General features: G+C 41.2%; 1 protein-coding gene across 2 annotated transcripts in view; it reads right to left on the reverse strand.

Annotated features, from left to right (window-relative positions):
* LOC139671117 (solute carrier family 12 member 7-like) overlaps positions 1–27,599 on the reverse strand; it is a 65,785-nt gene extending 38,186 nt beyond the window's left edge. Inside the window, exons 1-6 of one of the 2 annotated variants that reach the window (XM_071553414.1) lie at positions 27,413–27,599; positions 8,729–8,823; positions 6,500–6,622; positions 4,072–4,218; positions 3,271–3,325; positions 960–1,090 (exon numbers count right to left, since the gene is read on the reverse strand). In XM_071553414.1, the coding sequence (XP_071409515.1) occupies positions 960–1,090; positions 3,271–3,325; positions 4,072–4,218; positions 6,500–6,622; positions 8,729–8,823; positions 27,413–27,533 (672 nt within the window). In that variant the 5' untranslated portion in view covers positions 27,534–27,599. The remainder of the gene's footprint in view (positions 1–959; positions 1,091–3,270; positions 3,326–4,071; positions 4,219–6,499; positions 6,623–8,728; positions 8,824–27,412) is intronic. The other variant, XM_071553413.1, reaches the window with a different exon arrangement.
* Positions 27,600–27,887: the final 288 nt, after the last annotated feature.

A 27,887-nucleotide genomic window follows, 5' to 3' on the forward strand; every position in this document is an offset into this window, starting at 1 on the left:
TTCCAAATAATCCATGTCACATTGAAGAAGAAAAAAAAAAAGCAATCCTTGTATTTTGTGGGTATGACAGGGGTCTGTTCTGAGGTCTTTGTCAGATATCCTGGGCAGCACTTTACTTCAAATTCCACAGCTGAACTCCATACATATTTATTAGCAACACATACCCAACATGACCCTTTAACAGGGAGAACAGTGCACCAAATTCAATCCACAATTAACATGGTGCTGGTGTTGCTACTGTAGATCAGATGGCACAAGTGAGCAGTAGTGAGTGAGGATGACTCTAATTTAAATTTCAGAAAGTCTGGATTTGATGATGTGCATCTTAGCAAATAACAAGGAGGAGTTCTGAAGTACCTCCTGTGCATATCTGCAGTTTGCAATATGATGATCAATAACTGCCTGGCCCCTCCTGGATGAAGTGTAGCCACAGTAGCTGGGCCACTGCCATACAGGCAGTCTTCCACAGCATCTTTACAAATACATGAAAATTCAAAGGCAGCAGTTTGGAAAGGAGGAATTGGGATAAATTTTTAATTCCTGCCTCACAGGCAATGTGCTCTTTGTGTTGTTCACAACTTTTCACTGAGCAGCAGCCAGTGCACATGGCAGTGCCAAGCATTGTAGAAGCTGAAAACTTTCTGTGAGTTACCCTGGGAATTCTTGTCTAATTCAGGCCCACAGAACTCCATTTGAAAGGAGAGAAGTTCTGTTTGTTCCTATTTTAAGTAGAACAAACTTTTATCAAAGAGTCTTTAATTTATTTTTGTGTTACTGATAAGAATCTAAACTTTTCAAATAGTCACAAGTAGAGTGTGAAAAAATATCAACATACTGAAACTGTAGAATTAAAACATTAACAATCACCAAACTAGAATGCACTTTAGGCCAAGTACATTCATCAACAACCTCCCAAAACAGCCCAAATACATTTAGTCTTCAGAGAAACTGGTACTTACCAATAAAATTTCAATGGTACCAAGAATGTACATTGCTCCTGCAAAGGTTGTGCCCAAGTAGAAACAAAGTCCCACTGCTCCACCAAACTCTGGCCCTAAAGATCTTGAAATCATGTAGTAGGAGCCTCCAGCTGTGAATGTAATAAAAAACCAACCAAACAAAACACCTCAAGGCCTTCAGATTAAAGATGGCAGTAGAGAACAAAAATGTGAATCATTCAATCAGCATAATCAAGATAACCACTGGATGTGATTCTACTGACATGCTAATACCAAAATCACAGTTCATCTCTGTATCAACTGGACAGAATGTACATTTCAAGTTTAATATCCCCATGTGCATAAAAAAAAGTAAATTAGAAAAGGACAGACTGGTGTAAATAGATGTGAATCAATTTTAACATCAAGCTGTTCCCCAACAAACAACAGATTTCCAAAATCATTGCTTTATAAGGACAAAACGGAATTTTTTTCTCACTGATAAATATTCTTTTTATTTTCTGTATATTGAAACCATTACCAATTTCACTACAGGCATTTTTTTTCAGTACCCCTTAGAAGTGTTAGCTAGGGATTGCCTTTTCTTATGTACTCATACTAATCACTTTGACCACAAATTTTTCAGTTTTTCTCACTCTTACTTCCCATACACATGTATCGTATTTCTTAAAGTCATAAATTACACCACCATCACACTGTTTCCAGTGTACCATTTCCCTTTCAATAAAGCTCTAAATTTAAAGCACTTCATCTCTCTATCTATAATTTCAACCAACTCCCTCAAGGCAAACTCTTCTCTCAGGTTCCCCCTCCATCAAATCCTGAATTCATGATATTTGTCCCACTCATAACAACTGAGGAAGAGGAGATAGAGAAAGGAAATGCTTCATTTTAAACAAATATATATCAATGTGCAGATTCTGAAGCTGTTTCTCATAGAATCATTAAGGCTGGGAAAGACCTTCAAGGTTATTAAGTCCAGCCATTAACCCAACACTGCCAGATCCACTAGTAAACCATGTCCCTAAGCACCACATCTACATGTGTTTTCAACATTTTCAAGGATGGTGATTCCAACACTTCCTTGGACAGTCTGTTCTTCAGGCTTTAAAGTTTTCAATATGAACAAATGAGAAACTAAAAAGAAATTATGATTCATCACCAATTCTTCTACCAAATATAATGCTGTCACATAAGACAGCAAAAGAAAAGATCCTGCTGTTCAGGTCTCCTTCAATCCTAGGTCCTTATCTATGCTTTTTGCCTTCTCCATATATTCCAGCACAAGCATAATTTCTCTAAGAAACTGGTACCACCAACAAAAAATTGAAAATTAAGACCTGTCTAGTGTAAGAACTGCCAACTTCAAAGATTTCTGTGACAACTTGGATGTCAAAAGAAAACCTTTACAAGGAACTTTAAAAATATGAGTGGGACAAGAGCAGAACATTTCAGTTATCTAGACACTCATTTGAATAAATGTCATTATAAAATACAAATATTTAAAACAAAATTTTCTATCGTATTTATATTCTATATATGGTACTGTATCCATGAAGTACAATCATAATACAATTATTTTTCTACAACCTGCACAAATTGTAGCATTTACTTTTACCCAACAACTTATGTAACAGTTCTGAAATCCCTTCCTAAGCTGCAGAAGCCCTGCGAGTGAGGCACTATTTTAAGTTCATTAGGTAAACTGTTCAGAGCTGACAACAATGTCTTAATCCCAGAACTATTAATTAATGTGTAGAGAAACTGAAAAAGTAAGACCTAACTGATTTTGCATCTAAAGAAAAATCTTCTATAAAGCCAAACATATGTATCTATTTATCCAGAAAATTTAAGGAGATGAGCAGAACCTTCTATAGAGCTTATATGTGCTTATATAGAAAAGTATTTCTGCTGGCAGACTGGTTGCTGTTCTTACAGAAAACAGGTAAGTAGCTCCAGTATTTAGACAGAATCTAGGCAAAATCAGGATATCAAAAAGAAGCCATAGCCTTATTTGCAAATTTGTGAAGAAATTTGCTTTGCATGAAGACTGATCTCCATTAATTCAAATTATAACATCTTTCATTAAAACAGAATCAAATGACTGATGTCAAAGATGTGTTGTAGTTCATTATTCCCACAAGGTACAATTAAAAGATTGCATCTCAATTAAAGAGCTGTTTATAAAATCAATTAGAAGGAAATATGATCTTGACACAAAAGCATTACTTCTGATATTTAAGAGTATATTCTTATCCCAGCTTTAAACTTTCATCATTTGACCATTCACCATTTAAGAAAAAATTCATACCTGGGACTACACCATTTGTTGCTATCGCGCTCATTGAAATTGCAGTTAGCATAGTCTGTGGGAAGATGAAATAGAGGAAATTCAAAATACTAAAGGGTTTTTTGTGTTTTTATTTAAAAGATGGGGAAAAACAAAGGGATCAAATAAAACTCAAAATCTATTTTTTTTAAATAAGATGTTACAGTTACTATATCATGGGTTTGGGCTATCCAGGTAGAAGAAGTACTATATTTTTCAGTAGAAGGTTCAGTTAATTTAGATGCTTGAGACAGTCTTTAAAAAGAACTGGAAGAATAGAGACCACTGAATATACTTAAAATAGCATATTCATTATTCCAATTAAATAGTAGTGACAAATTGCTTATATCATTGTTATGGCAATATCTACTAGTGGTCTCATGTTCTAAAGTATTGCTTTATGGACATAATTCTGTGGTTCGATTTGTAGTTTACATTTCAGTTTGTTATGAAATTGTAAAAAGCAGAACAGTTCAGATCTCAAAATAAACAGTGAAATATTTGCTGAAAGCTGATTTAATAGAATCCATATAATACTTCAAACAAAAGTTTACTGTAATCAACTCAAAAGAAACTGCACACAGGTTAGAATGACACGTGACACTCACTGCTTTAATATATATAACTAATCTCTCTCAATTTATAAATATCCATGCAATTTAACCAGTATGTTTAAATACAATTATCTTTCTCTGAGACTCATATATTAGAAGGCATCACTACTCTTGTAATAGAGGATTTGGCCAACAGTCAGGAAAAAAAAAGGAAAAAAGGTCAACTTACACAAGCACAACACATGAACACAATGATGAAAGACTCAAGAACTCCAGCTGTTCCCACAATCCACGTCAAACGTAGGAAAAGGATGACTCCCAAGATGTTTTGCAAGCAGGGAAGATACACACCAATAAAAGTGCCCATTCGTGGACCCTGGAAACGAAGTGAGAACATGAATTCCTTTGCACTAATTCCTAAGCACTGTCTGCCACAAACACTTATCACAAATGCTTCATGAAGGAATGCCAAGTGACACTGAACAGTAGCTTCAGAGTGTCCAGTGTTGCAAATATTCATAGGCTATTTATGCAGAAAAATATCTGAAAATACAGAAAACTATTTGTGATAGCAAACTCTCTTGTTCCATAGGAATTAGGATGACACCTTGATAGGGGTAGGATGCCCCTTTATCTGTTCATTGCAATGCTTTACAAACTTTATTCTGAAATACCAGTTACAGGCTACTGTTGAAGACAAGTTACTGCCATAATCAAAATATCACATATATTATGCAAAAAGTTGATCACAAACATCCATGCAGCCAATGCAAAAAATTATATTCAATAGAAAGTACTTTCCATTTTTACAGAAGACAAAGTATTAAGATAGAGGCAGAATAAATGCAGAGCTGATTACAATTTGTTTTCTTGAAAGTTGTAAAACCTGCCACAACACAGGATATTTGTGCTTTTTTTTGCTGGTGATCATCAGGGGTCAACTACACACACAAAAGCATTCAGGTCTCATCATTAAAGTTTCAGTCTTCTATGCTTAGCAAGGAATCAGGCTTTGAAATACTTTAGTTAGAAGCAACAGTTATATAGAGCAGGTTTCTAGATACAGAAAGTGTTCTTAATCCAAACTCAGGCTCTGGAATAAAGCAATCAATTTAAATAAATAAGCAAGCATTGACATACATACATAAGTTACCAAAACTTTTAAGAAAATGCTAAGTTTCCAAGTACTTCTAAGGAACCAAGAAAAGCCATTTAGACTATAATTTTTATTTTTAGCATCTTGTGCAACTTCAACACTACTGTCTCAATCTTGCTAATAAAAATGCTACCTTGCCAGGGTACTACTTAACTATTACTAATTTCAGAAATGAAACTAAGATGTGTGCATAAAAATCGTGTTACTGGGCCACCAGATGGTGCTGAAACAAGATTAAGTGCAAGTGAGGACACTGTGTTCAGCTCCAGAGGGACTAACATGGGGCTGCTTTGAGAAAAACCTCTGAACGGCAGCTAAGGGGACAACAGGGAATACTAAGGAAAGTGTGAGCTGATCAGTTTTGGTTTTCTCACATCTGAGGTTGTATCTTCATGTGAGATTAAACAAATATAGATCAAGCACAACTAGACAAACAAAAAGAAAGCCCCCACATGAACAAATGCAGAATAAGAAAAAAGCTAAGACAAACGGCTGGGCTTTATTCCTCACCCTTGGCTGCTGTCCTGATACCAAATGCCACTCAAAATATTCCTTCTAGTCATGTCTTTTTCTTCTGCAATGTGCTCATTTCCTTTTACTCAGTCTCAGGTGCTTCTCCTCTGTTCTCAATAGCTCAGCATACAAATTCAGCAGCAGCTCACCTTCTCCTACACAAAGGACTCCTAGCACTCTCCCTTACCCATTATCTACCCTAATTTTCTTAGTTGCAGTCACCATGGTCAACCAGTTCCAGTTCATCATCCTTCCTTGCCTGGAACTTGTTATATTCTGTCAGGTCATGCTTTTTGATCCAAGCTTTCTCCTTTCAAAACAGCTCCCTGCTCACAGAGGAATCAATCCAACACTCACTGAAGACTCCAACTGTTGGATATGTTTCATTTCTACAGAGGCCCAGATAGGCACTTTGGGTATCCAGTACACAACCTTGATAAATTCAGTTGCTGTCTTCTAGCAAATGTGTTTAACAATGTGCTGAAAAGAGCATGTGCCTTCCTTCCCCCACTAATATAATAATATGCAACAAAATGTGTTCTTGGAATGCATCCATTCAGTCTTAAAAATACTTAGTCTGACACACAAAACCAAGAGAGCAACTAGAAAAACTACTGCCATGTTAAAAGGTGCAAATGTGTTTGTAGATTTAAAAAGACAACCGTTTTCATGTCAAGTTTGCCTTAATTTCAACTGGGTAAAAATCAAAAAATATCACAGGCAGGGGGAGGGAAAGGGAAAACTGGGTGTACTCTGGGTTTCAGATCCTGGCTGTGCACACATTTTACCTGGGGGTTTTACAGCAAGGCCTCACTAAAGTATGCTAACACCAAATTAACACAAGTCCTGCTGCAAATGCTTCAGTTCTAAACATGGTATTACTAATCTCACTCCTGTTTTCAGGTATCCATGTGTTCTCTTTTCAGGTTGAAAAATACTCCTCTTTGTGGCTAGCTTTGTGTCAGTAACTTATCAGAAGTTTAAATACCTTGACTTCCTTTCGCTTGCTGTCGTCATCTGCTTCATGTTCCACCACACCTTGAGTCAGATTAGTGTAGTTTGCTAGTTTATTCAGAAGAGATGACACCATGGGGTTACTATCCATTTCTTCCTGTTGGGTTTTTAAGAATATTGCATTAATTAAATGAACTTTTTTTAAAGCCATGACGTTATAATTCTACTTCAAACATGTCCTCAACAGGTCAAACCTGATTCACCCAAACCAAAAAATTAGCACGACAAAATATCAGTCAGCTTTCAACCAACAAGAGTTCTACTCTTCCTAGTTGTTTAAAGCTACAAGGCTGTGTTGCAACATTTCTTTCTTTTTTTTCCACAGTCTGACAATAGGCAGCTTGAATATACGGAAAACTTAGAGAGAGACCATTGTTAATTTTTAAAAATCTATTTTTATCACAATACAGTTTTTAGGGGATTTTACTGGTAGGGTTGAGTCATTAGGGTGTTTTTCCAGCATCCTGCTTGTGTTTAGAGAGTGATTTCAAACTATTCTTTCAAGTATCAAGATACTCTACAGCTGCAGGTTTACATATTTTATCTTAAACCATGCATATCAATTCCAAAGTATTCACTTGTTGAAAATATGGACACATATGCATGTCACATATCACTGCACATATATGTAATATTACTTGACACAGAAGTCAGCCCATCTTTCTTTAGCCAAGTATCTGCTACCAAACAAAAACATGGTAAAACAAATAATAAAATCCAGAGGCAGTACATACATTAAAAGGATTCCAAGAAAAATGGAACCAGATAATTCAATCAAATACACAAAAAAATGAGTATTTGAAACACGACAAGAGATCAGGATCACAAAGAGAAAGGCAAGAACTAAAGTACCTCTGGCTGAGACATTAAGTAATGATAACCATGGTCACACTAGTCAAACTTGTTTTTAAGAGTTGATATAAAAACTAACAGCCAAAAACATGAGAAGAACAACATTGCAGGAAACTTACTATGAAATATACATAGTATGATAAGAGATTCACTACTACAACAGCAATGGTGATGAAGTCACTAGAAGGCTTTCAGGAGGATACTCTAACACCATGGTCTATAATCTGAGATATGTAAAAGTTATGGTGTATATATATCAGCTGAGGATTTAATGTAAGTCACAATTCAAAATACCTGAGATTTGGGACAAAAAGTAGCTCTGGCAAATTTATCATCACTGAGGAATACAAAAATTAATTTGAACTACAGAAAGTTTTGGACATGGTTTTATGGAATAGAGCTTGAAGGAGAGAAATTCAGTGACAAAGTTCCACTACCCTGATTTCTGCCAAAAAATAGTAAGACATGGACACATGACAAAAATACAACTCATGACCAATGTTATAATCCTTAGCACAATTTTCTCTGAGACTCAGTGGAAAAGCGTAGATAGACACTATTTGGGGCATGCACAGAACAAAGTGAAAGAGCATGTCCTGAGTGCAAAGATATTTGAAAGGAGGAAGAGCTCAGTGTAAGAGAACAAGAAAATATTAAGAAGAATGCAACAGCAAGATGGCTGAGCAAACAATATTGGAAGGACTTTGATTATTCTTACCAGCAAGCACCAAAGCAAGACTAGTTGATACTGCTACAGCAGAACAACTTAGGCTAAGTATTACTAAAAGTACTATTTCATTGCAAGAGTGGTCTTTACATGTACCATATCAATATACTTCTTTTCTGTAAATTATTGCAATAATTCAGTTGATTAAAAAGGTATGAAACTTCCATTATAAGGTAGATGTTTGTGTTAGAAATTGCTATGGTATGCTTTCCACTGTAATTGGACAATACAACTAAGTCATGGCCTGTAACTTCATTTTATAGCCTTTCTGCTTTAATGAGAAGTCTGTAATTCTGCTGTTGAACAGATTAATTTGCTTATCCTTTTAAAACTGAATATTGCTCTGTTAAAACCAGTAGATTAACTTCCAGCAGCTTTTTCTAAAAACAATTTCTAGATTCTAGCCCAAAAATTTTAAATGCAAGAAGACTTATTTCATATCTTTATATTAATGTACTATTAATGCACTGTCACTCGAATCCACTGAAATGGAATGTTAACAGGAACCAAACTACAAAAAGTTATTAAAATTTATTTCCCCCACTCTATTTCGAGACAGAAATAAAACAGGTGTTTGCTCATCTCAATTAAAGGTGAAATATGTTTTGAGGGTATTTAACTTACCTCAAAGAGAGCCATATTCTTTCCTTCATACATGTTTCCTCTGTCCACCTCTGTACTGTTAATAAATGGACTACTTTCCCTGGCGATCCCATCCCCTGGTGGAAAAGCACAACAATTAGAAACAAAAGGAAAAAAAAAGGACACATTGTACCATAAAAGGAATAGTCAGAAGATGCTGGTTTAAGAACAGCAATAGTACCTACAGAATTAAGGAAGAGCTGGGGAAAAAAAGCTGTACTCTTTTCCCCTGTGTCCTCCCTCTGCCCTCTCCACACACTTCTCCCCCTGTGAAATCCCAGAAGAAATGTCTCGCAAACAGAATCTCAGCATAACATATTATCTTAATTGTAAACCAGACAGAAAGAGATCTCAGTCTCTTAAGCAGAAGAGGGACTTCATTCCACCCCTCATAGTATCCCTGTACTTGTTGATGTCATGGCATGTAAACCACATTCTATCATAAGAAACCCAGAAGACAATTATTGTACATCAAGGCTCTAGAATTAGTTACCCAATCCAGAGGAGAAACGTTGATGAATTCATCCACCACTACAGTTCTTTATCCAATATATCTCCTTCTATCCATATCCTCCAACTTTTATTTTTCTTTTTCTCTACAGTTTGTAATTGGTCCCCCACTGCTTCAACTCTTACAGGCTGCTTGGGTGTCCCTCGTCCACCAAAGCTTAATGCAAGGCAGCAGGAGCACTGTGAGCACAAAAGAATCTCTCTCATGAACCAGCACCTTGAGATGGAACATGCTGTTCTGGCACAAGACTATCAGAGAAATTGGCATTTATCCTTTAATGGACTCCATTATACTTAAAGGCTCAGTCAGTTTTTACATAGACAACAGAAAGTAACTTTGTCCTCAAACAAATACATGCTGATTCCTCTAATCATCTCGATAGAGCATATGAGCACTAGAATTTCTTGCTTAAGACACTGCATTTTCTTCCCAAGATTTTTGTAACATTGTTTTCCTTTGAGCTCCATTCCTTTAAATGACATTATTTTTGCCAAAGTTTTTACAAACCGTTGATTAAAAGGCACATACCTAAGTTAAAATAAAAATAAAGCTGCTTGATATTAATCTTGCTGAGACCACACTTCTATTGATTTTCTCACCTACTGATAGCTGGTAGCTGTAATTATTAGCTAAATATTAGTACTCTTTTCAGGTTACTTCCAATTCCTTCAAAGAGGATCGCTCTTCAAAAAGAGAGCTGGGAAATTTCCAGTATTGTTTTGCATTCATACAGAGTGTAATGTTACTGGAGTTACACTGGATCAGTATTCACAATTCTGAGGTTAAAAATTATAGTTTTGAATGACCAGTTCTGGACATAAAAATCAGTATCTTAGCATTATAAAGTATTTTAAATTGTAGGTAGGAGAATAGTGAAACCTTCCTTCTTATGCTTGCATTTCTAAACAGAGTTACTTAGCCTTGCTCCAGCAGGAAAAAGCTCAGAGCACAGTATCTCTAACAAACAAGTCTTGTCAAATGCACCTGAGAGGCTTCAAATAGAAAAACGCAGAACTTGGGTTTCCTAGTCTTCAAATCCTTTTTGAGTGTTTCCAACCAATATTCTTTCTATTTCAATGCTTTTTTAAATGCTAGTCTTCAAAACAGTCTGTCACTACCAGACTACTATAAAGTCCTGTTTCTCTAATACAGTTGTCTCTTTTTTTATTTGTAAATATTAGTACAGTATATTTATAGTATTTGACATGATCAGCATGACCTATTTTATCTTCATTTGAATGAGAATGAATGCTGAAAAAGTGACTGCAAAAACAGACTGACAAGTACTCTCTCATGTGGAGTTTGTTGACTGCAATTGTAATTCTACAACTATCACAGAATCATAAAATCATTAAAATTGGAAACAAGCTCTAAGATAAAGCCCCACCTATCCCTCAACATTACCATGCCAACTAAACCATAGCATGAAGTGCCACATCCACTCATTTCCTGAACACCCCCAGGAATGGTGACTCCACCACCTGCCTGGGCAGCCTGTTCTAATGCTTAACAAACCTTTCAGTGAAAAAATTCTTCCTGGTGTCCAACCTGAACCTCCCCTGGTGCAGCTTGAGGCCATTTACTCTTGTTCTGTCACTGGTTGCCTGGGAGAAGGGGCCCAAACCCACCTCGCTCTACAATCTCCTTTCAGGTAGTTGTAGAGAGCAATAAGGTCCCCCCGAGCCTCCTTTTCTCCAGGCTAAACAATCCCAGCTCCCTCAGCCATTCCCTGCAAGACTTGCACTCCAGCCCCTTCACCAGTTTTGTTGCCCTTCTCTGAACATGCTCCAACACCTCCATGTCCTGCTCATCAGGGGCCCAAAACTGGACACAGAACTCAAGGTGTGGTCTCACCAGTGCCAAGCACAGAGCAACAATCTCTTCCCTAGTCCTTCTGGCCACACCACTTTTTTAAACAGGCCAGGATGCCACTGGCATCACTGTCTCCCTGGGCACACTGCTGGCTCACACTCACTGCTGTGCCTTTTTGATGCATCACTTCCCAGGGACTCTTCCCCCAGCCTGTGGAGCTGCAGGGGGCTGTTGTGTTCAAGTCTATGACCTGGCACTTTGCCTTGTTGAACCTCACACAGCCACCCCTCGGGCTAAGCTCCAGCTGTCTGGGACAACCCTGGTTAAAGGGGACCAATGATAACAATGGAGAGTGGCTTGGCGAGCTCATCTGCAAGCACCTACGGCACACACTCCCATCCAGCCCCCTGCACTTGTCAGGGTCTCTGGCTCATCAGGTCACTGATTACTTCCTCCTGTATTACAGGGAGTCTATCCTGCTCCCCATCTCTGTCCACCAGCTCAGGACGCTGGTAGCCTTGAGGATAACTGGTCTTTCTGTTGAAGACTGAGGCAAAGAAGGCCTTAAGCACCTCAGACTTTTCCTCATCCGTGGTTAAAATGTTCCTCTCCGCAGCCAATAAAGGATGGAGGCCCTCTTTTTGTTGCTAATGTATTTATAAAACCTCTTATTAACACCCTGGAGTTTTCATCACTGCTATCAACAAAATCATCTTGCCTGCAAATTAAAAGACAGCACCTTTTGGAGTAGGCTTATTTAATATGGTTAGATAGTGCGGTGGATTAACATAAGCAGGAAATTAAACTGTAAATAACCCATTTCCCTTCTCCCTGCCCCTTCCAGTAAGGGAGAGACAAAAGCAGAGACTAGAGGTTGAGATAATTTACTGAAAGCAAAAAGCGGAGGAATAAGAACCACACAGTACAACAGCAATATTAATAACAAAAGTATACAAAAAGAGAAGGTGTTTTACCCACAAAAGAGGTGCTCACCACCTCACCTTAGCTCCATGGGGCCATGGGGACCAAAACCAAGATGACAGACACTCCCTGCAGGTTGTGTCCGCATGGGTTCCCCACACAAAGACTCCATGGCCATTGTTCCCACACATTCCCATGTGGCTGCCACAAACAAAGGCAGGATGGTGAGGGGCTCCTGTAGCTACCATTTCCCTTCCACCCAGCCTGGGACAACAAAAATCAGTGACAAATAGACCCCCCCAAAAGCCAGGTCATCAGAGTCAGGTTGTACTGCTGTTCTGCTGGGCTCAGTTCCTCACAGGTGCCTGTGCTGTTGCTTCCACCACTCCACCATACTGGGGGTGAGTCCTGTGGGTCACTGCTGCTTTCCTACTACCCCCTTGCTTTGCTTATGACTCAGTTGGATTGGGTTTGGCTCCTGTCAGCTGAGCTTCCCTTAGCTGGACTGGGGGTTGCCATTCAGGGCACATCAACTCTGTGTTCCGCTGCTTTCCTTTTGGCACCAACTCCTGAAGCGGCAGCTCAGGGAAAACAGGAGGAGGTGGACGGTGGCAGCAGAAGACAGAGCCTGAAGGGCTGATGCTGACAACCCTCCCATGAGAAAGAGCAAGGCACAACAGCACCCACGTGTGCAGGTGTGCCCATTTTCTTACTGAAGCCACAGCCCCAGTGATGATGTGGGTGGTACAGGATAACTTCTCTGCACCTACATGAAGCTAAGCCCTGCCCTGCTCTCTGCAGCCAGGGGAGACCCAGTGAGCCTTACAAACATGGAACTCAAACCGATATGATGCCCATTCTAGGGATTAAGGACAAAAATATTTGACCATCTAATCTGATATCCTATCCTTCCAGAATAGGTTGCAGAATTTAATTTCTGCATTAGGCTCTGTAACTTTGAAAAAACATACTAGAATTGGACCAGTATATCTCGATGTTTTCAGAACTAAAATAAGAAAAAACCTTATCAATTTCTATTTATAAAACTTAAGGGGTTTTACGGACTAAAAAAAACCTCAAATCGATCCATATCTATTTAAATTTGGCTCCTTTCAAACTTCTAGCTATAACATCCTAGTACAGCTTCCAAATTTAACTACTCACATTTAGTATTTTCTCTTGAAGGTAACTATACTTATTCAAATCATCTCAAGATTTCTTCTGAAAGAGTAAGATATGAAAATATTTTAGGAACTTAACTAACTTTTAATCATTTCTGTGGAAACACTCTCTACAGGTTTTAAAGTTATGCAAAATCAAAAAATTAAATACAGTTTTCTAACACCAGTCTCACTCAATGCTATTTACAGAAGTATAATCATCTCCTCCCTACTCTAAGGATCAGGCTACCCTTCTTTACCACAGCATTAAACCAAGCTCATGCTATTCTATTCCAGTCTGACCCCTAAATCCTTTCCAGATTCACTGTTTCCTCACTGTCCCACACCGTCATCAGTGTTATATTCAAGTAATGTTTCTATCTGCCTTTGTGTTCAAACACACTTTTGTCCAACAAAGAAGCACCTTCATCTCCTGACATGCTGTAAGAGTTTTAACAACTACTTGCAAAATAAAAGCAGATTGGTTTTGTATTACAAAACAAAACAGGTGTTGTCCAAAGGAGTGAGAATTATCTAAAACTTTTGAACCACATGACCTCAAACAAGATAGCTCAGCTTTGATAACATGTAACTCTTCTCCAAACAAGTACATGTGTAGACCAAAACAGCTTTGACTCCCACCAGAAATTCTTACTTTTATATGCTGTTATCTAAAGCAGAACTGCAGTCGGAGAACAATCCTTCATGGGAAAGTCCTAACTCTTCATAGTTTCCAAAGGGCAACTCTTAATCACAGTTCATATACCTTGAAGTAGGTTCTGGATAGCCACATACAGGTCAAAAATAACAGTTTTTTAAAAAACTGTGCTAACATTTTCATTCAGATAGCACTTGGTCGTATTAAGACCAAACCACTACAAAATGAGAATACGAAAATGAGATCCTGTTTGCACAAGGATAAACAAGCACTTAATGCTAATGTAACAAAAGCCTTTAAGGTAAAAATACATAGTTTAAAAGTCAGTAAAGCTGACATATACGAATGTCACATGGAAGAAAGCTGCCTGTGGCAAAACCTGTAACTTTGTCTTCTCTGTCATGCATATTTACTTCCTGTATGTTCAAGTTCTTGATTGGAGGCAACTAAAGTTACAGAATCTTAGAAACTAAATTTTTTAACACTTCTAATCCAAAAATATGCAGACGCACCCTTAAGAGTTCTAACATATACCCAAGTTATTAAAAGCCTCTACCTTACTATAATTTAAACCATGAAAAGTCAACAATAACCTTGTTGGAATACATCTTGCTTCTGTATCTTTGTGTCAGATGGGTTTAAGAATTCGATGCAACTAAAGTTTCAGGTTACTGGGGTTTTTTAATAATGAAATGTCTATTTACTATATCGTTCATTTCTAACATTAATTTTATTAACTATTAGCACAATTTATGTAAGTTATCTTGCAATGCAGGACAAACTGTAATTAAGCCCCTTGTAAACCACTTTACATAATGGAGGATTCTAATACTACATCCATCACTTACCTTATAAAGGTTGCTAAACTTTAGTTTTCATTTAGGCCACTATTATAATGAAGCACAACTTGCTTTTAATGAAAACACTGCAAAAGCTGTTTATAAACTCTTTATAATATAGCTGGAAGTACAGGAACCTGCTGTTTCAGTAAAAGAAACGTTACAATCACGGTATTGTCTTTTAAAGAGACTCACTTGGATTTGGCCCACTTTCTTCATAATCTTGTTCACTCATGATTAAGGAAAATCAAGGCATTCCCCTCTGCTGATTCTTCAGGTATTTAAGAATTGAAACAGGACACTGACAGTTGCTTCCTCCCAGCTTTGTGTAAGACCTCAAATCCTGTTTCTTATTAGCATTGGATTAATCCTGAAACAAGCCATTAAGGCATCAGGCAGCATGAAGCATGCACATGACACAAACTACAAGACAGTCACAGAACCCTCCAAAGGGAATTAGGCTGGAGGATTTTCGTCAGCAATAAACACCTTGCTTAGTGAAATGGGAAGGATCAAGTCACCAAAACATTCCACATCTTCACCTAATAATAAGTACTTTTAAAGTTTTATTTCTATCAAATAAATTCACTTTCAAATACTTCCACTGAATAGATCAGTACAGAGTAACAACAGTAAGTATTAACCTAGTCCAAAGACCTACCTACTATTAAAAAGCCCATTTTATGCATCCCATATTAGCAGATCTTAAACATATTATGGTTAACTGCAGTTGCTAAACATTGGGTTTATATAGAAATTAATTAAATTTACTTAAGATGTAGCAGATTAAAAACACTTTAAAATATAATTCTAGTAACTCTGTAAGCTCTTTTAAAAAACAAATATTTTTAAATTAGAAAGGGTCCTTTTTAAGACTGGCTGCATAATTTGTTAATTCTCTTTCAAATTAAATATGTTGCTGTTTTCTAGTTTATATTGACTTATTTTACATGAATCTATTTGTCTTGGATTAAAGACAAATATATTATGAGGCAGGAACTTCAACAAGATGAACTCCCCGTACCCTTGATAGAGGGACAAAAAAAAATTGCTAGTAAGTTTTAAGTGAAAAAATTAACAGTTTACTAAAAGGGAATAACAGAGATATAGAGGAGAAGGTTTCCCCACAATGAGGGGAATCCACCATGCACATGGCCCCCTAGAAACAAAGGGGAAAGAAAATGATATTCCTCCTCTCTCCTCAACCACCTCTCAGCAGCATCGCTGCTCTGCTCGTCTCCACTGGATTTTAGGGCTCCACATGGGCAAGGTGGGAAGTGAATGACAGCAGTCTGGCACTGGGATCCTGTGGGGGGGTCCCGGGATGGCAGCGCAGGCAGCTTCAGCATTTGGGTGGTGGCAGCAGTGGGGGCAGGTGCTTCCGTCCCCTGGCAAGCAGAGTGGCTTTGCAGCTGGCTCAGCTGTACCTTGGAGCTGTCCCCTTCAGCACCGCAGCTCCGCACCACAAGCAAGAGGAGGTGAAACAGCAAGAGGCAGAAGGGACCAGGTTTCACCCCAGCTGTTTTTCTGGGAGACAATCCACAGTGCTGCAGTGACCAAGGCAAGCTGGTGCCCTTCTGGTTCCTGGCATGGCTTTTCCTGTTGGCCAAGCCAGGTAGGGACAGCTTCCAGCCATGGCAAAGCATCTTCCATGAAAGGAAAGTGGGAAGATCCCCTTCAGATGATGTAATGGTATGAACATTCATTGCTGTAATTCTCTTCCCTGACTTGTAACCATCCTTACCCAATACCATACACATCATGCCTGGATTTACACCTTTCACCTATATACATACATATATACACACATTCTAGCTCTATCCATGTTTTCCCTAACATCCCTCTCTTATGCACTACAGGGACTATATCTCCATCTGCAGTGTAAAGGGGCTCTGACTGGCAGGACCAGCTCGACTCACAGAGCCTTTAGTGTTGACTAACCAGGTGGTCTTCACTAAGTGCTGATCCCAATGCTTGAACATCCTAACATCTTCAAAGTGGTTTTTAACAGTCCATTACACCACTCAACCTTCCCAGCAGCTGGTGCACGAGAGGCAGTAAGATATACCCACTCAATACCATGGCCTTTAGCCCAGGTGTTAACCAAGCTGCTCTTGAAATGAGTTCCATTGTCTAACTCAATGTGTTCTGCAGTATCATGTTGCTACAGGAGTTGTTTTTCAAGGCCTAAGTTGATGCTTCAGGCAGTGGTGTGAGGCAGAGTGCATGTCCAGCCATCCAGTGGTTGCTTCCACCATGGTAATCACAGAGCTCCTACCCTGGCGGGTTTATGGCAGTGTGATGTAATCAATCTGCCAGACCTCTTCATATCTATATTTCAACCACTGTCTACCATACCACAGAGGCTTTATCCACTTGGCCTTTTTGATTGCAGTACGTCTCACAATTGTGGATAAATCTGGGAGATAGTGACCATGGTTAAATCCACTCCTCAGTCTCATGCCCACCTGTATGTGACATCTCTTCCCTGAGAACCTGAGGCATCAGGGGCCCATCAAGCTAAGAACAACTCTCCCTTGTGCTGCCAGTCCAGATCTACCTGTGAAACTTTGACTTTGGCAGCTCAGTCTGCCTGTTTGTTGTCATGATGTTCTTCATTGGCTTGACTCTCAGGTACATGTGCATCTACATGGAGACTCTCACTATCAGCTTCTCTACCCTGGCCACAATGTTTTGGCACATTTCAGAAGCCCATATAGATTTCCTTTTGCATTTCCAGTTGGCCTTCTTCCACCTGTCCAGCCACCACCACAGAGGTTGGCCACTATCCATGAGTCAGTGTAGAGTTAAAGCCTTGGCCACTTCTTTCATTAGGCAATGTCCAAGGCCAGCTGGATGACTCTGAGATTTGCAACTTGACTTGATCCACCTTGTCCTGCTCTAGAATCTGAGTCTTTCCAGGCACTTTCTGACAGAGGCTCCAAGAAGGACCATTCTCCCTGGCTGCAGAGTAGAGTTTGTTCTTCACTTCTGGTCCTGTTCTGCCTGGCCCAAGGCCTAGCACATGAGCAATCTCCTATTTGATCAAAGGCTTGTTGCTGTTCTGCACCTCACTGGAAACTGTTCTTATGTGTTACAAGGTAGAAAGGATTCACAATTTGCTTGTATTCTGAGATACACAGAATCCAGAAGCCTAGAGCACCTAGGAAAGCTTGCATTTCCTTTTTGCTGGGCAGTGTGGGCATTGCTGTGGTCTTGTCAACCACTGCTATTTGGATCTGACAGTGTCCATCCCGCCATTTCACCTCCATGAACTGGCAGGTTCCTTGACCTTACTTTGCTTCATGGCAAAGCTGGCTTTCAGGAGGATCTGGATGACCTCTCTCAAAGACTTTTTCTGCCTTGTTCCCCCATACAATGATGTTATCAATGTACTGCAGTTGTTCTGGAGCCTTATGCTCCTCTAGTGCAGCCTGGATGAGTCCATGACAAACATATTTCCACCTCAGGCCAGTCAGTTCCAGGTATACTGCACACCTCTCCAGGTGAAAGCAAACAGTGGCCTGCACTCTCCTGTCAACTGAATGGAGAAAAATGCATTTGCAATGTTAATAGTGGCATACCACTTTTCTGCCTTAGAGTTAAGTTCATATTGAAATTTGAACACGTCTGGCACAGCCACACTCAGTTTGGGTAACTTCATTCAAGCCACAATAGTCCACTGTCAACCTACATTCAACACTGGACTTACACACTACCCATACAGGGCTGTTAAAGCAAGTCTTGCTGACCACTCCTTGGCTCTCCAGCTCACGAATCATCTTATGGATGGGAATCATGGAGTCTCAGCTGGTGTGATATTGCTGACAATGCGCTGTTGCGGTGGCAATCGGCACCTGCTGTTCTTCAACCACTTGCAGACTCACAGCAGAAGTGTCCTCTGAGAGACCAGGCAACGTGTTCAACAGTTTAATCCCTTCTATCTCTACAGCAGCTATTCCAAAAGCCCACTGATGACCTTTTGGGTCTTTGAAATACCTGTTCTTGAGGTAATTGATACCAGGGATATGTGGAGCCTCTGGACCCGTCACAATGGAGTGTTGTTGCCACTCCTTCCCAGTCAAACTCACTTTGGATTCCAACATAGTCAGCTCAGCTGACTACCTCCCTGTCACCACAAAGTGATTATAGATTCTTCCCCTACACATCACAATAGCAGAGTGCATTGTGCACCAATGTCAACTAAGGCCTTAAATTCTTGCAGGTCTGATGTGCCAGGCCATAGGATCCACACAGTCCAACAGACACAGTTATCCTGTGCCTCTACCTGGCTAGAGGCAGGGCCCCCTCTAAAGCTGGTTTTAGCAGCTCTGGCTTTCCTCCCTGTGCACACATCCTGGAGGTCTTCCAGAGGATCAGACATGTAATCATCCTTTCTGTTCTGTTCTGCCTAGCAGTTTGCCCGCAGGAGGCTGGAGCTACATCCATCCTCAGTGCATTTTCTCTAGATTTTTCCTTTAGCTCCTGTACCTGTGCTGCTACAGCAGAGGTGGGATTTCCACCCCATCTCCTCATTGTCTTCCTCATGCTTGTGTAGGAAAAACCACAGGTTGTCTCGTGTGTGTACCCCCTCTCCCTGGCTGGAGGACACCTGCACTTTATGAGTCCCTCATATTGCAGAGACTCTAGTTTGCACCAGCGAGACATGGATGATGCTCTCTTTACACTCCTCCCTGTGTTGCCAGTGGCCAGCTCTAACTTCATCTGTTAGAGTCCAGAGGTCTGCAGCCAGTTTCTCTATAGAAGAGATGTGGGCCCATAACAGGGTGTGGACAGACAATCTCATTGTATGTCCAAAGTATATTCATTATACTGTTCACTACCTCTTCTCCTTCCAGTGCAATGTTGCAAAGAAATTACAGTATACTGATGACCTTAAACATGCAAGTTTTAGCCACATCTGTGATGTGCACTTGACCTTGCCTAGGTCATTACTGAGTTTCCCCGTCCCCTGCAAAAAGTACCTCTTTTTGGTACACCAGTTCTCTCAGGGCATAGCACTCGTGGCTCCATGGTCTTCTAGGGGCCATGATGCACCTGCAGGTCATCCCTGTAAGCATATCTATCCCTTAACACATGTTAAAAGCCGCATCTAGAAGTTGATGTGTTCTGATTTCCTCATGAATCCTGGATCAATGCCCATATCCTGGGACAGGGATCCCAAAAACCTCACTCCAGGACCACCAAGCTGCGTATCTTTACCCGCAAAGATTCCAGACATGGATCACGCAGGTTAATATGGGCTCACCTGTTCATGGAGTGATTCTTTCCAAAGATTGCAGAAATTATTGAACAATGGATAGTGATTCAGTGGTTTTTCTGGCTTTGAGTCCACCAATGGTGAGGGTCCCACCTCCCCATCGTCATCCACCAGGTAAACTGATTTAGTCATGTATTTCTTCTTTTGGATAGGGGTGACTTCTGCTGGCTTGGGTTGCCCTTTTGCCGGCTTGGGTTGCCCTTCTGCCTTAACTATAACCTGAGCGCTTGCAGTGTCTGTCCCTAGCATCTAGAGGGAATTCAACCTTTTCAAAAGCTGTTGTAGCAGACCTGAAGGTGTAAAGGGTGAAAGGCTGGAGAAAAAATCACCCCTCCATGCTCCCACAGGCTGGGTGCCATTATCAATAAACCCTCAGAGGTAGCACCCCAGGCCAGGGCATGTAGACAAGCCTGAATACACATTCCAAATGCAACTCATGGTCTTTGAGGTTGCTGCATTATAAACTGAGGTCATGACACAGAACATCAGCAATGCTATCTTGGTTCTTTTCCCAAGTCTGAAAAAGAAAACTATGACCAGCCAATATCTGTACAGGCCCAGGTGCCACACCCACAGGAGTGGATTGAGCAGCATGCTGGCTTGTGGCTTTACACCCAACACAGCAGTGAGGACACAGCCAGGACAGCTGACCCCAACTGACCAAAGGGATATTTCACACCACAGGGTGTTATGCTCAGCATATAAAGCTGGGGGCAGGCAGAGGAAGGTAAGGGCCATTCAGAATGATGGCATTTGCCTTCCCTAGTCACCGCTATGCACAATGGAGCACTGTTTTCCTGGAGAGGGCTGCCTGCCAGTGGGGAAGTGCTGTATGAGTTCCTTATTTTTCTTTGTATGTATGACTTTTGCTTTATGTGTTGAACTTTTATGTCAACCCTCTCTCACTTTTATTCCTCCAATTCCCTCTCCCATTATATGGGGCGTGACTAAGAGAGCTGTAGCCATCGGCTGGATTTAAGCCACACCACTGCACATTTGATGCAGTGATGACAGAGATCCAAGTAAAACATATCTCAATCCTGAAGTACTCTTATTAGCTTGGAGTTGAGGAAGGCAAATAGAAATGTGACAGGGTAAGCTACACTATTAGCAGAATGAAAGTTCTGCTACCTACTGTTTGGAAAGTTTGCAAAGTCATGGCATACAAGTAACTGCACTTACACAAATTACAGAGTGTACCAGAGATGTTCCTTGTTCAACTGGTGCATTGAATTAAGTTGAAAAATAACTACTACCTGATTATGCAAGAAATACCACATAAGTAACAAAAGGATTGTGTAGGGAAAAAACTGGTAGGAGAAATCATTTAAATTAACAGAATTCACTTAAAACCAAGTGCCACATTTTGTTGGGGGGAAAACCCTCAAGCTTTAATTTTTCTACTGATATTCAAAAAATAAATCCCCTGGGAAAATATTAGTTGAAAGAGGAAAAGAAAAAAGAGAAAAAAAAAGAATAAGTGCTTTCATTCCCCACACTTTAGTATCTATTTTTACATGAAGCAACAACATAGCTGAAAAATGCAGAAAAAATTAAGCAGGTCTGTGCTGCCAAAAAGGTGGTTTTCTGCACTGGGGTGGAGGTGGAAAAACTGTTGTTGTGCAGAGAGCTAATTCAAGCATATTATAATAATATTTTAAAAACAACTGCTTTTCTGTCATAGCTATTTTCCTGTCCATTAAGATTATAATTATTTACAGTTAGCTGTTAGGCAATAAGTACAGTCAGAGAATGTTAGCATTTCACTCACATGAAGTTAACGCAATGGAGTAAAAAAAAATTTGTAATCTACCTTATGCATCAAGATCCTCTACCTCATAAAAAGGGTCAGCTCTGCAATGGCCTAAAATAAATGTTTAAACAGTTACAAAATGTTAAGTGACCACTTGCTCCACGGTGAAGTTATTTAGTTTATTGTCCTTAATGCTGACTCCTTTAATGGTGCCCATTTCCCACAGCACTCTCAAGAACTAAGAGAAACACATACATTCAAAACTGTATCAACCACAGAAAGGATCAATAACAGCACCTTGGCAGAGCTCAGTATACATCAGGACAATCAATGATCCTCAGAGCAAAGAAAATGCCTGTGATCAAATGTCAGATATGCATTATCTGCAACAGGAATATTATTTCCCATTCCAACATTGGACTATAACATACAGCATTGGGGTGGGGGGGAAGGCCATCACTGTGGATTCTGCAAAGGGAGATTCTGTCTCACATGCCTAAAAGAGTTCTTTGAAAGAATCAACAAGCATTAGATAATGGAAACCTAATTTATACTGTCTGCCAAGTTCTCCAAAAGACTGATGAAGTTGTTTTTTGAACATACTTTAGGAAATAAATCAGTCATAGAATGAGAGAAAAGAGATAAGCCATAGGTAAATAACTGAGTAAGAAAATAGAAGACAAATGTGGTCTACTCTCAGAGGCAGAGATGGTTGTTGAAGTTCTTTCTGATAGAACACATGTCATTGCATTGTATTGTATATTGTATGGCCAAACTACGCGAACGAAGACTTGGGAAGGGCTCTCCTCCCCACATGGGGGTGTGCCCTTCCAGCCTGCGCAGTGGATTTTTTAGGTGAGGCACAGCGTGCGCAGAACTGGCCCCACCGTTTAAGTCCCAAGGTCCATTTGCCACGGCCAAGTGAGCTTAGACGGTGACAGTGAAGTCCTCAGGACTGTCATAGCACCCGGTACTAACCGGGGCTGACCCTGCTGAGCATCTGAGATCTGACGGGATCAGATGGCAGGGAGGCATTTCACTGCCCGGTACGGTCTCCACTGAGTCTCGAACTCACGACCTTGTGATCAGAGTCCTGAGTGCTCACCATTGCACCACGGGACCGCCCATATCATTGCATATATAAATAAAAAATAACAACAAAAAACTCTCACAAAGTTAAAACAAACAAACAAACAAACAAAAACCTCCCAGAGAAGTGACAGTTTAAAACTACGTCAATTTATTTAGGATAGGGAAGGTGCAGGCCAGCTGTGGAGAGCTGCAGATCTGCAAGCCCAAATGAATGTTAAAGCAACAGGCAATATTTGATGTAGAAATTTATACACACACACACACACATATATATACACACACACATATGAAGAAAAAAATCCTAACCCAGCTGGGCTCCAACTGATCATTACGACTCATGAATGACATACTTTGATTACAACCGTTGCATAAAAACACCAGTTCAATACTTGCTTTTCAAGCCACAGACTGAACATCAGGAATGAAAAGGGGGGGAAAGTCCATGAATTAAAAAGAAACAAAGAAGAAAATAAAATCACTGTTTGTTCACAATTTGATTATCATGTGCATTTCTGGAACTTCCTCAATTTCAAAATGAGCAGAAGTGGAAAAACTTGAGAGAAAGATAGAAAGTAGAACAGTAAGCTTCTATGTAAAGAATTACTAAATGTGAGTCTTCAGTTTGGAAAAATTATACAGTTAAGATGGGACAAGGTTTATGATCTGGAGAGGTACCAGAATAATTTAGAACTTAATCTAAAAATCTAAACTCACCAAAAAATGAGAAACTAATCCAGTTTCATATAAGGCTTATCTTTTTCTGGCGTACAAGTTGTTGGAGCCTGAAAGAGCATGTGGAAAACTGTATCATATTTGCCACCCCATCCTCATCCCTAGACCTGAGTCTTTAGCCAGTATTGGAAAAACTGTGCAACTACTGGCTAAGAACACAAACAAGGCAGAGAAGGGTAACTAGTGTGTGGAGATGAAAAATAATTGAAGATATCAGTCTGCATTTTTTTCAGGATACAGAAAGTGGACAAGCAACAATGGGATGAAGGGGAACATGCAAAACTGCATTTTTCTGTACAGTAAGTTCTGAACTACAGACTGGATCTGTATTTGAGTAGAAGCTGACTCAAAATACACTAGGTATCTTAGTAAGGTTAAGCTATCTTCCCTCCATTGCATATATGTACATATATACTTGTGTTTACTATTTCCCAGTTTTCCAATAAACAACATTTTACAGAAGTTCACAGCATCCACACTTTATTAGTTACATGTGACTTCTTGGTAGATGATCAGGTTTACCACTGCTATTCCTTGTATTTGAGGCACTTCAATTTTAAAAAGATTTTCTAGGATTTAGTCCTTCTATTAGTTTCGAAATAAGAAACTGCAGTGGTGAGGTAAATAATACTATGGGATGCTAAAAACACCAGCTATGCTGTAAAACACCTGATATGCAGAGTAGGAAGCTGATTAACCTTACGAGGTTTTGACAGGGATATCTAACAGACAGTCACTACAGATACATGTGAAGACAGGACCCAACACAAATTGAGATCTTCTCATTAAATTTCATACATTGCTGCCAACAACAGACTCATATTTCCTTCTCTTCTTCAACCAGTTACTACTTCCTGACTACCCTTTCTTTATAGTGTATTATAAACACACTAAAAGACACAGGTACATATGCTTTCTGCTACTCTGTGAATATTTGAGTCAGCAGGCTGCACCCCCAACTATGTTGTTCAATTGAAGCATTAATTTCTACTATGCATCCCTACTCTTCCCAAGGACCACTTGGGCCAGTGCTATAATCCAGCCACACAGCCACTCACAAGGCTTCCTCTCCTTCACACACGTGAAAGCGTGTTCACACAATAATGTGGAGCTACAGAATTTCAGACTGTTATGAAGGAGCGAAGATCACAGACCAAGAACATCCCAGCTCACTCTTTTACCACACAGATGAGTATCAGCTAAGTGTGTGTGTGTGAATTGTCCACTAATTGAGAAGTGCCTTGCTAATAAAAATCAAAACTACTTTACTCATGAACTACAAAAACATCGAGTTTGATGGGGCAGTTTTTGGCATTTGAGGGGTTTTCTTGTGTGTTTGGTGTGTTGTTTATTTTTAAAAAGGTACTAGTGCAGTCAAGGAAAAACTACTTGGTTTTTAAGACAGATAATTTAATCAAAATAGATAATATTCTAAATTTCTAAACAATTGGAACAAAATTATATGCTGAGCTATACAGACTAAGGATGAGCCAGAGGGGAAGTTCCCATCCTCCTCTTTTTTACTTTCATCTCTGTTCTTAGCTTTACCCATCTCTCACCTCGACACAACCCTAGCCATTCTCACATTTTTTGCAGCATTCACTCACCTCAGCTTCAAAATAGAGGCAGTATGATTTGTTCTTCTACAGGAGTTTACTCACAGTTTATCATGTTGAACCAGGCCAGTGATGTGTTTGATGAGCACTAAGGTCAAGTGCAGGAAAAAGGAAGCAAACCCAGTGATGCAGAGGAAGGCAGTGAAAGAAATACCTTCCTCCCTAGCTTTTTTCTCAAGGCTGGAACAGGGAGAAGGGCAGTCCTTCTCTGAGCATTAAGTTTTTAAATGGGTTTAACTACAACAGCTTTTAGCTGTACTAATATTTTATAATTCTTTATAGTTCTCAGAAGAATGACTCAAGGAAGATTTATTTGATTACACAGCAGTAACTTAACGATTTCATACAATATCCAAGTATGTCTTTCACTTCCGAAAACTATCAGAGTCCAGCATTTAATCTTTTAATGAAGTCAGAGCTCTCAAACTATAACTTGTGTAGAAATCAATGCTGTTTCCAGTGTTTTCCTCTTTAATCACTATGTTACCTGCACAGAGGAAGAGTCATACATAAACTCATCCATTCAAGTGATACAGACTCATAAAAGTGTTTAAACATACCTTGCAAATGTAACTATTAGTCCCTACACACTCTACTTAATCGCAGAAGAATTATTCTTTTATTATTATTATTTCTATCTTTAGGCTTGTGATAAGCCACTGGAAGAGTGGCAGTTCCACTTTTCCTCTTGCCTTCCTGAGATTTCAAGGTGTTCTGAGCCTTTCAGATGTTTCATATATACACATAGTGTAACAAACCCTGTCTAACTGTTCCTGTTGTATGTTCAGTATTTTGAGATGCCACCTGAGCAAACACCATACTCCACGCCTCTCTGACTAGCTCTTCTGCCAAAGGATTTGCCCAAACAGATTAATGTGCTGCTGTCAACCATGTAGTACAGGAAACAAACTGGTTTGGTTATTCTGTTCAGTTTGGAAAAGAGAAGGCAGTTATTAGAACACTTCCTCATCATTTGGATATACTATGGGAAAGGCAACTACATATAGTATACAACTTTTATGGCTAAGTAGGGGCTTGAGGGGACAAAGTTCTGAGAGAAAACAACCCAACTTTGTCAGCTTGGTGTTTTACTAGATTAGCTTCCTAATATAATGCAAATGCATCAAGTTTGTCAAATATCCTTTTACCTCTTTACATTTACATCCCACATCACATGATCTTAGCTTTATTTATCTGTCATCTATACCACAAAAAGAAGAACTTGCTATTAAGAGGAATGGCCCTTCATCAAAACAACCTATCCCCATCACCTGTGACCATTTAAACATAACTTTGAAAAGTACTGTTTGTAACACAGTGCCCAACAAAACGCGTAAGACTTAAACTACCTCTCACAGCGCTGGCAGCGATTCACACACCATACTTGGCACTGCTGCCACAACTCCCTTCACAAACAGGAAGTGTTTTGAGCCAAAATTACCGCTCCCACAGCAGTGCCGCATCCCAAGCGAGCAAAGCACTCACTGCCCTCCAGCGCAGGTGACCATCCCGCGCACGGGTCTGCGCTGGGCAGCCCCTCACTCACTCTCGACGCCTCAGCTCCACCTCCACCTTCACTCTGCCCCCCCAAGAACCTGCAGAGGCGAGGCCTAGCAATGGGCAAGGCTGGAACACCAGGGCATCCTGTAGCAAACACCCACTGAGCCCGAGCCGCGGCCTCTGATGCAGAAGCACGTGTGTGCACAAACACGGGGAGCCAGGCGGGTGAACAGTCTGACTCCTTCCTCCTACCCCTCTCTGCAGCGAGGACGTGGCTTTCAACAGAGCTCAATGGTTGGACTTAATGGTTTTAAAGGTCTCTTCGGAGCCAGGCGGTTGATTGAATGACTTTACCCCCCGCCTGTTGCGCGGCCGCGGGCGGCGCCGCTCCGGAGGGATCCCCATCCGCTCCCGGGGCCACCCCACCGCCCCGCTCCCGGGGCCGCCCCGCTCCACTCCCGGAGCCGCTCCCGGGGCCGCTCCGGTCCGCTCCCGGGGCCGCCCCACCGCCCCGCTCCGCTCCCGGTCGGAGCCGCCGCCAGACTTCCTCCTTCGGGCCAGCGGCGCTGGCTAATGGGAACAAAGGGAAACACGCTCCTGACCACCCCAGGCGCCACTCTTTCGCCCTCTTCCGAAGCGCACTCCTCCAGCTGGGAAGGCAGCCCCGCTGCGCCCGCTGCCAAGCGGAGATGCCCTCCAGGGCTGCGGGGCCGGCCCGCCACACCGCCCCGCACACAGAGATCGGGCGCTGTCCCCGGGCGCGGACCCCCGGCCCTTCCCTGCCCTCTCACCGCTGCGCTGCTCCCTCTCGTCCTCCTCATCGCCATCCTCCCGGTGCTGCCCGTCCCGCTCGGCCGCCCCGCGCTGCTCGCCCTGCGCCTCCACCGGCACCACGGTGAAACTCGTCGGCATGGCGCGGCCCCGCTGGCGCCTCCTCCGCGGGCAGCGGCGCGGGCGCTGCCGCCTCCCTCACGTGAGAACCATTTCCTCAGGGCCGGGGGGCGGTGGCCGCCCCGCGCCGCCGCCTCCCCGCGGCGCCGCCCGACCGCAGGTCCTGCCTGGCAGCCATCCCTGGGCGGCGAGGCAGCCGCGCTGCTCCCTGCTCAGCCCGCCGGGCACAGGTCCTGCCTGGCCCCATCCCTGGGCGGCGAGGCAGCCGCTCTGCTGCTTGCTCATCCCGTCAGGCACAAAGTGACTCCCAGGGGCAACCAGAGCTGGGCTGTGGGACCCTGAGCCTCCAGGTCACTGAAGGGATGGAATCATAGA

This window comes from Pithys albifrons, chromosome 4 (assembly GCF_047495875.1).
Source record: "Pithys albifrons albifrons isolate INPA30051 chromosome 4, PitAlb_v1, whole genome shotgun sequence".
NCBI lineage: Eukaryota > Metazoa > Chordata > Aves > Passeriformes > Thamnophilidae > Pithys > Pithys albifrons.